The 8,892-nt window shown below is 52.6% G+C and overlaps 1 protein-coding gene across 1 annotated transcript; it reads right to left on the bottom strand.

Annotated features, from left to right (window-relative positions):
• Positions 1 to 6,444: 6,444 nt before the first annotated feature.
• LOC121675529 (pyridoxal phosphatase) lies at positions 6,445 to 8,865 on the bottom strand. Its single transcript, XM_042051069.1, has 2 exons — positions 8,252 to 8,865; positions 6,445 to 7,998 (listed from the first exon to the last, which is right to left on the bottom strand). Exons 1-2 carry the CDS (start codon positions 8,832 to 8,834, stop codon positions 7,673 to 7,675), a joined length of 909 nt encoding a protein of 302 aa, XP_041907003.1. The 5' UTR covers positions 8,835 to 8,865; the 3' UTR covers positions 6,445 to 7,672.
• Between the last annotated feature and the right edge of the window lie 27 nt (positions 8,866 to 8,892).

Genomic DNA, 8,892 nt, shown 5'->3' with positions numbered 1-8,892 from the left:
CCAGCTTTTTGGCTCTTAGGAAGGGATCTTGTTTAACAACTCAGAGGAATGCAAGACTCGAATGTGTAGAGGAACAGGATTTCACACTCTTTCCCCAACTAGCTGCCATTTATCAACCCATATTTCTATGAGTGTATGACACCCCATACCATCCTATTCTGCTCTCCAACCTTCAGCTGTTCACCCCTGCCTGGCAAGTCTCCTCTCTTGTCGTGAAAGCATCAGACAGATGTGAAAATAACTGCGGTTTTTGCAGCACCAGCTTACATTGGGTTTACAGATCTATGGAGAAACTCTGATGTGGAACCTCCCACTCCTTTCCTCCTACTGAGACAGACAGACAGACAGTAGGCTCAGGCAACAGCAAAAGTGAGGTCTTGCTGGAAAGCAATTTCAGCTGCACTTCTTTCTAATCAGTTGTATTTTTGTCTCTTACCATGCCCAGCACAGAGGCCTCTAGGTATGATCCAGCTGTGTGCTAAAGCACAGGGTAACAAGTGGTCTTGGTGGGTAGCTGGTGGCAGGGATGCACGACTCACACCCTGTTATACAAAGAACAGTCAGGCAGTGGAGTCCCCGGTAGTTGTAACAGAAAGGTAAAAGGAAAAAGAACCTTTGATGTGAATATTATGAAATGGAAGAAAAATCTGGTGTCAATTAACTCCAGCCAGCATAACAGGAACTCAATACAGGAGCCTCCTATGTCTAGATTTATTTTCAGCCTGAAGAACAATAGGCCAGGGGACGGGAGGATGAGATCCCTAGACTGATGCCTAACCAGAGTTATCTAATTTTCTTGTTGCACCTGGCATAGCATCCAAGTTCAAGAGACAAGGAGCATATAAGGATGATCCTTTGCAGGTGTCTTACTCTTCTGCATTGCAGAACATTTCCAGGAAAAGAGGAGGAAATACGGGCATTAGACAAGATGCCTCCATGTTCTGAGCTTGGAGGCTTGCTGCCAGAAGCCCCAGGGTAATTAATTCACGTCCTCCTTTTCCAGGTAGTTGTATCTCTTTCTAAGTCACTACAGGAATTAGACAGGTTTTCCTGATGCTGTTTGTGTCCCATTGCTGGACATGCTGTCCTGGAAAACTTATAACACACCCAAAGGAGTAATGACAGAGATCTGAATTGCATCAGCAAGCAGTACTATGGGGTCTGCCTCAGATCCTGTGACTTAAAGGGTGTGCCAGCCAGGACCATGTGCTACTTGCAACCACCAGCCACCCCGACCCCTGGATTGACCTGAGGATGAGATATGCTCCTCTAGAAGGACTGTTCTGCTGCTGCTGGCTCATCAGCAAGTGACAAGTGACCAAGAGGAAGACTACTTCTGTAGGAAGCTCTTCTGAGAATCCTTAATACCAGGCTGCCCCAACACAAAACTGACGAGAAAGCAGCTCAAAAACCTGAACCAACAGGCAGATTTCCAGCAACATTGGCTCAAGGGCATTCAGAGCTGCTTATGGCCACACAGGAGTCAAACACAGTGTGGGATTGCTCAATGGCATAGGTCCTTTCAGCCCTTAAATTGTTGTGGGAAGGCAGCTAATGAGACTCTGATGAATTGCAAGGCAGTGAGCATCATGAAACAACCTAAACACAAGCCTACACTCTCCACTGGAGGAGTATGGCCACCCTGTCTCATGAGCTGTGTCAGTCTCCAAGTAGCCAAGATTGTGGCAGGCACATGGTCCTCTAGTTGTACTGGAGTGCTGAACAGCAGCATATTGTCATTTTTCACACATCCACCCCCAGCCTTGGCAAGTGCACAAATGGGGACTGGCACTGCTCTGTGCCACTCTCAGGCTCTGCCCAAACCCAGCTGAATCAACAGCCTCCAAGCACTAGGCCAGAGAAGGACACCAAGTCAGGAACACCTCTGTTTCATGAAGGGAACCTTGCCAGGGCCACAATCATGTTGTCCCAGCACATGGGAAATCTCTAATCTACAGCCCACAAAGACTGTTTCCTCTGGCTGCTATGCTGTGGGGATAAACTACCTAACTTGCACGTAGGCAGCTGTAGTATGACAGTGGAGTGCACCTGGAGGAAACAGAAACATGGATCTGAGTTGTTTCCACCTGCTTGAAATGGGTCAAGTATGGAAGCAATTCCTGCCATAAATTTTACCCAGGTACCACTTTCTGTCCAGCTTCTGTGGAAGCCAGGCTAGAGGTTCAGCAAGGGCAGAAAGGCTGGCACAGGACTTTTGAGTGACGTGATGGACAACCATGTCTATTTAAAGGACAGGTTTCTCACCCGCAACGCGTGAAGAGAGCATCTCAGTGCTCAGCAATATCCTATACAGCCTGGAAACTGCTAGTTGCTGGAGCTGCACATCTAGCAGGCTAAATCACAGGGCAGAACAACCTGGATCGTCACAGGCAGCTGCCCTGTGACCTGGGAATGTTTCTGGCATCATGTCTCCCTTGTCTCTGTGCTGGAGGCTTACAGAGCTGGCAGTGCTTTGCTGCACTGGTGTACTGAAGCTACAAAGACTAGTATAACCCTAAAAGCTGGTGGAGTCCTTAACAGTTTTTAATTGTCCTCAGCAAGTTCAGCTGTTCAGTATCTCCCAGGGAGTATAAGGAACACCAAAACAGCTTGTCTGCCAGGGGCAATGCATTATCCACACACAATTCCCTGGCAGAGTCCAACAACAGCAGCAGTTCCTAGATGTGCATAGCCACGTAATTCTTCTGGGCTGCCTGGTGAGTTTTCTGGGGTCAGAGTCCATAGAGCAAATGAGGCAGCAGTAAGAAAGGAAAAAAAAAGGATAATGATAGAGGGATGGCAAAGGGGCACCTGAAAACCCACGTTATGGTGCGGAGGGGACAATGCCTTGAGTAAAGAGTGAGGAGAGGGAAGCTGTGCTGCAGAGGAGGGACTTCTACCCACACTACTGCTGGAGAAAGAGTAAATGCTGGCTGGTTCACCAGGACAGGCAGTAACAGGCTGCTGCTCCTCACCTTCTCCTCCTCCTCCTTCTCCTCCTCCCTGCTCCAGCTGCTGCAGGACAGGGTGGCGCCAGGGCTGCCTGCCTTGGCAGAGGGGTGCTCTCACATCAGGTTGGGCAAGTATCGAGCAAGTTCCTAGGATCATGATCCTTTCTTGGCTCTGGAGGCACTTTCCCATGCAAAAAACCCTGCTCTGTCCTGCCAGTCTCAACACCTTCCAAATTCTCCCAGTTCTATTACCATGTCATGTGGCTGAACATTAACTTCCCAGCCAGGATGATCTCTAGTTCCTCATGTTAAAGGCATCTACTCACCGATTAATAGCTTTGGGGCCATCTGTTGTCTTCCTGAAGTGTCAGTCCCTTGACCAACTTGACAATCTTCCATGATGAAATGGCTGGCTTGGTTGATGAGCGGAAAGCAGTGGACATATACCCTGACTTTACTAAGGCCTTTGGCATTGTCTCCCACAAAATTCCCCTAGAGAAGATAATGGAAGAATGGGCTGGCTGAGGAAACAGTGAAGTGGACTGGAAACTGTGTGAACAGCTGGGCCCAAGGAATGCTGATCAGTGGCATAAAGTCTAGCTGGAGGCTAGTAATTAGGGATGTCCCCCAGGGGTCAATACTGGCTCTGATTCTGTTTAGCATCTTCATTAATGAACAGTAAGATGAGGCAGAGTGTACCCTCTGCAAGTTTGCTGGTGACACAAAACTGGGAGGAGCAGCTGACACACCAGAGGGTTGTGGTCCTATCCAGAGGGACCCTGACAGGCTGGAGAAATGGGCCGGCAGGAGCCTCAAGAAGTTCAATGAGGAGAAGTGCGAAGTCCTGCACGTGGAAAAGAATGACCCTGGGGACCGGTAAATATTGGGGACCACCCAGCTGGAAAGCAGCATGACAGAAAAGGACCTGGGTCCAGTGCTGGGTCCAGTTCTGGGCTCCCTAGTACTAGAGAGTCAGAGACATACTGGAGAAAGTCCAGGGAAGAGGCAGGAAGATGACTAAGGGACTGAAGCCTTGCCCAAAGCAGGCAATGCTCAGCAGGTTGCAGCTGACATCATCCAGCCAGCGGTTGCCACAGTAACTGCACTTATGGATGAAGGATAGGAGTTTTCTGGTGTAATGGAATGACTGCCACCTGTCTGGGTGTTGTCTCTGTTGCACGGCAGGAAAGGGCAATGCAGTGTTCTGAGGATGAGAAAATAAACACCTTTTCCTACACTACACCAAGTGGGGCTTCCCATCTGCTCCACCCTCCTATGTGCTGCCACAGCTCTACACTTCACAGCCCTGTCCTCCCTGGCAACTGCACTGCTTCCCTAAACACTCAACCCAAGAAGAAAAGCTGCGTTAGACAAGAAGAAATCAGCTGACTTAGGCAAGAACCATTGCTTTTTTCAGTTTCAACAGCAGATATTATCTGCAGCCCTACCAGACCTATCCCAGAGGGAACCAAGGCCTGAACCCCATGAGGATCACAGACCCCTTATTGTCAGCAACTGAATGGATGTCTGACAGGCTTGAATAGAGAATTCATCACCCCCAGGGGTACTCCCAGCCTAGTTTCCTAACCAGATCTGCTCACACACACATTCATTACATGCAGGAGTGATAGTAGCAGGGGGAAGCCACACAAAACTAAAGCCTGGCAGACCTGATGGACTCCTACCATGCTACTCCATCCCCGTTCAAAGCAGGAGCAACTGCACTGACATTTACAGGACAGAAGTCACCCCTGGTGCCCTCACCTACATGATGAGCCAAGGGAAGGACAAGTAAACCTATTCCCCTTCTGCCCCAAGTCCACCTCTGCTTCACAGCAAAGCCTTCATGGAGAGACGCACCAGATGAAAAGAAGCTGCATGGTCACAAGAGATAGGGATCAGCCATCACATCTGCTGAGCTGTTTTCAGCAGCAGTCACATGGAAAAAAACCTACTCTGCAGGCTCACCATTTGGAATCCAAAGGACACAACTCCAAAGTATCTTTGGAGAGGGCCCAAACACAGGCTGGAACATTCTGAGCAGCTACCAGATTTCCTCTGTTTCCAGTGTGCCAGCCTGGGAGACCACAGACTCCAGCATCCCATCTGCTGTCTGGGAGAACCGGAAAGAACAGAGCAGACAAGCATTCACCCTGAAAGCACCCTAGAAAAAAGGGGGCATGTCCTGGGGATGTTCTCACTGTGCACCCTCTCCTCTGTACACCCACGTGCAACCAACTCAGCCCAGGAAATTTGCAGCCGTGCAGAGCATTCCCAGCTGTGGCCTTAAAGTCACAACAACACCGCCTCAAATTTCAGCCTGGTACAAGAACTGAGAGCCCTGAAAAATAAACCAGAGTCTAGGTATCTCTAGATTGGCACCCCAAGTTAGCAGACACATCAGGTCTCAATCTTGCTCTACTTAATGATGCAAGTGTTGGTCAAGTGCTCATTAAGGGACTACCAGTTCTCTGGCAGCCTAATTGGAGCTGGGACAGACAAAAGAGAGAAGCGGGCATATACAAAGGGGACTGATGAAGATGGCAGGGAGTCTTCAGAAAGCTCTTTGGATCTTCTTTTATTTTGGAAGTCTGTTTCCTAGGTTATTTTAGACAGAAAAAACAAAGAAGGAAAAGGCACTCAGCACCTGGAATTATCCTAGGGACAATAAGTTGCATCCAGTTCTCCCACATGAGCTGACACCACACTACCTTACACAGAGCATAGTTATTGAATGTTAAATGCTGATCTCTCAAGCGGGAGATGTGAAGCTTGGTTGCCATCAACAGCAGCTAAAGGGGTCTGGCAGACAAAGGGGAGGATTGGCTCCTGTGTGAGGAATGGAGGCAAAGTACATTTGAGTCATTTGCAACTTTTCTTACCCAATCCGTTTCCTCCCTCTGGGCTGGGACTACAGACAAACCCAGGACATGGCAAGCTATAGTCCGGTGAAGGTCACGCCAGGGGTACGGTGACAGCCACCTCCCTGTCACTTAAAGCATAGCGTAGTCAAGAAGGGTAACAGCAAAACCTCGCCTCGGCAGTTCTCAGCCCCCTCCAAGCTCTATGCACATGACAGAGACAGCACCTCACCCCTACCCTAGCAGGGCCACATGGATCACTGGGGTCTACCTGGCTAGCAGAGGGCAGCACAAGAAGTCACTGTTCCCCAGCAATGCATCCCCATGCTGTGAAACGCAAAGGCAGCTGGCAAGGGTTGCATTGCTCACTGTTCCGAGTGACCTGGCTGGACCCTGTGTCCTACACCACAGCCCTGCCGGCCACCTCCACCCTCCACCCCGGTTCTGAGGCACCAGTGATGCAGCAGCAAGCAGCAGCTCGAAGACACTATCCAGCAGTATCCACTTGTCTCGTCTACCCAGCAGCACCCCCTTGAGTGAGGAAAGGTCCTGCCATGTCCTCACCTTCGAGGGTGTAAAAGTACCTAGGGCAGTTTCATCTTGATGGGACCACGAGTGAAAAAAGGAGGTCGTTTCCAGCCTATGCTCACACTTTATTATATACAGACACACAGTGAGTGTAAGAACATCAACATGGGACATGGACAGTAAGGGATGCCCAAAGGCACTGCCTTCTGTCCCCTTGGTGCAACCAGTCAGCATAATTTATACAAATAATACAATATTTGAACAATAAATAAGTTTGATAAATTAGATCAAGAAATTAAAAAAACATAGAAAGACAAAGCAGCAAGGAATGATTTTGAGGACTGTGACACATTCACAGCAGTGACAACACCATCACCATCTCACCTGCACACCAGCAGCTGGAGCACAGACCCCCATCAGCACTTTTCTCTCACTGTACTATGACAAAATCCAACTGAGAAGGGGGAACCAGGGAGAGTCATACAGTTCATTAGTGCTGTGTTGTCATGGTCTAGAAGCCCTCTCTCCTTCACAAGCCCCTTCAGAAAGGGTGCTTGAAAACAAGGTACAACTGCAGAACCACTGTGCACAGTCGCAGCTTGTCTGTTTGGCACTGAAAAAAACCCTCAAACCAGTCTCTTCTGTCCTTCAGATGGACACACTGGCACAGTTATTAACTGGGTCGGGGCAGGGGGGTAGTGGGGGAAACATCTCTAAGGAATAGGGGAGAGAAGAGATGAGGCAATGCTCTCTTTCATTTGTTGGAGGCAGAGATGCTCTCATTCATGATTCCAGAGCTCTGGCACACTCCTTCCACATGCCCTGGCACTGATAGAGACCAGGTGGGTGACAATGCCAGCCAATCCCCTGGCAAGGAGGGGGTTACCACAAGGACTAAAGGGATGCAGCTCGGAAGTCAAGAGCTACAAGTCAAAGGACAGCAGTAAAAGGCCGCCGCTGGTTATTCAAGGGAAAAATAGTACTAAAACAGCCGGTCCCTAACCCTTGCAGGGGGAGAGGCTAACAAGACACTGATTGACCTCCCCACCGCCCCCCCTAGCAGCCTCAAAGCCTCCAGCTCACTCCCAAAGATGCTGGCAGCTGGCAATGAGGGGGAGAAGGACTCTGTCCATCATGGATAGCTCTCAGCAGAAAGGAGACAACTTGAAACCTGTCCCCTCCTGCCAATCCCCTTCCCATATTGCCCCCAAAGAAGGACGTTGGATGTGAAGAAACCAGGAATTGAGGGAATAGGGCAGTGAGAGAGAAATGGTAACAGATGGAGATCTGGGATGGGGAACCTGACCCCTCGGCCCTCACATGTACAAATTGTTACTCATCCAGGCCTGGTATCAAGTCTGCAATACTGTCCACATAGTAATTGGGCACCAGATCCTTGGCAGCGGCGCTGTCGCTGGCCATGTAGGCCTGTGCCTCTTCCAGGCGGGAAACGCCTGTCAGGGTGAGGATGGTAGCAAGGCCGCAGTTCTTGCCGAAGAGGATGTCTGTCTCCAGACGGTCTCCCACCATGAGGGTGCGGGACGGGTCGACACCGAAACGCTCCACGATGCAATCAAACATGTACGTGTTGGGCTTCCCCACCACCAGTGCCTTGCGGCCCGAAGCCGTTTCCACTGCGGCCGTGAGGCTGCCAGTCCCTGCAGGGAGGGAAGGAGGAGGAAAAGAAGTAGCCGCGGGAAGCTCAGCACCCCGGGTCCCGCCAGAGGACGGGCAAGCGGGATGCTGGCAGCACTGCTTCGGGAGCTGGCAGGGACGTGCCAGGGCATCCCTGCTCGTCCTGCCGCTCAGGGAACCGCCTCGCCCGCACCTGGGACAGCGAACCCCACCCGAGGCCACCCCCGCCACCAGCCCCTTCCCCCCGGGGCGGCGCGGGACGGGGCGCGGGCTCACCGGGGGTGCGCTGGCCGTCGCTGAGCGGGTGCCAGGGGTCGGGGTCGGTGGCCACCAGCAGGCACTGCGGGTCGCGCAGGTAGCCGCAGGCCTGCGCCAGCTTGGCGAAGGTGAACTGGTCGTCGTAGCCCACCAGGACGGCGCGCACCGGCTCGCCGGGTGCCGGCTCGCCCTCGCCCGCCAGGCGCAGCCCGGCGTCGCGCACCTCGCCGCGCAGCCCCTCGCCGCCCAGCACGAAGACGCGGCCGGCCCCGCTACCGTTCCCGCCGCCGCCGCCGCCGAGGAGGCGCTGGCGGAGGAAGAGAGCAGAGCAGAGCGCGGAGCTGAAGACGTGCTCGGCGCGCACGCCGCGGAAGCCGAGACGGCTGAAGCGCCGCTCCAGCTCGGCCACCGAGCGGCGGCTGTTATTGCTGACGAAAAGGGCGGCCTTGCCGCTGCGCCGCAGCCGCTCCAGCAGCTCGGGGGCACCGGGCACGGCGCGTTCGCCCGCCCACAGGACGCCGTCGCAGTCGAAGAGCAGCCCCTGCGCGGGGCCCAGCACCTCCCGCAACCCCGCGCCGCTCAGCCGCCGGCAACTCGCCATGCCGCCGCCGCCGCCGCCGCAGCCCGCCGGCCGCCCCGCCCCGCCCCGCCGCGCAGCC

Source organism: Corvus kubaryi, unplaced genomic scaffold (assembly GCF_017639235.1).
Source record: "Corvus kubaryi isolate FWS band 111438036 unplaced genomic scaffold, C.kubaryi_AGA036_p1.0 74, whole genome shotgun sequence".
Classification (NCBI taxonomy): domain Eukaryota; kingdom Metazoa; phylum Chordata; class Aves; order Passeriformes; family Corvidae; genus Corvus; species Corvus kubaryi.
This window is presented reverse-complemented; position numbering and strand designations above follow the sequence as displayed.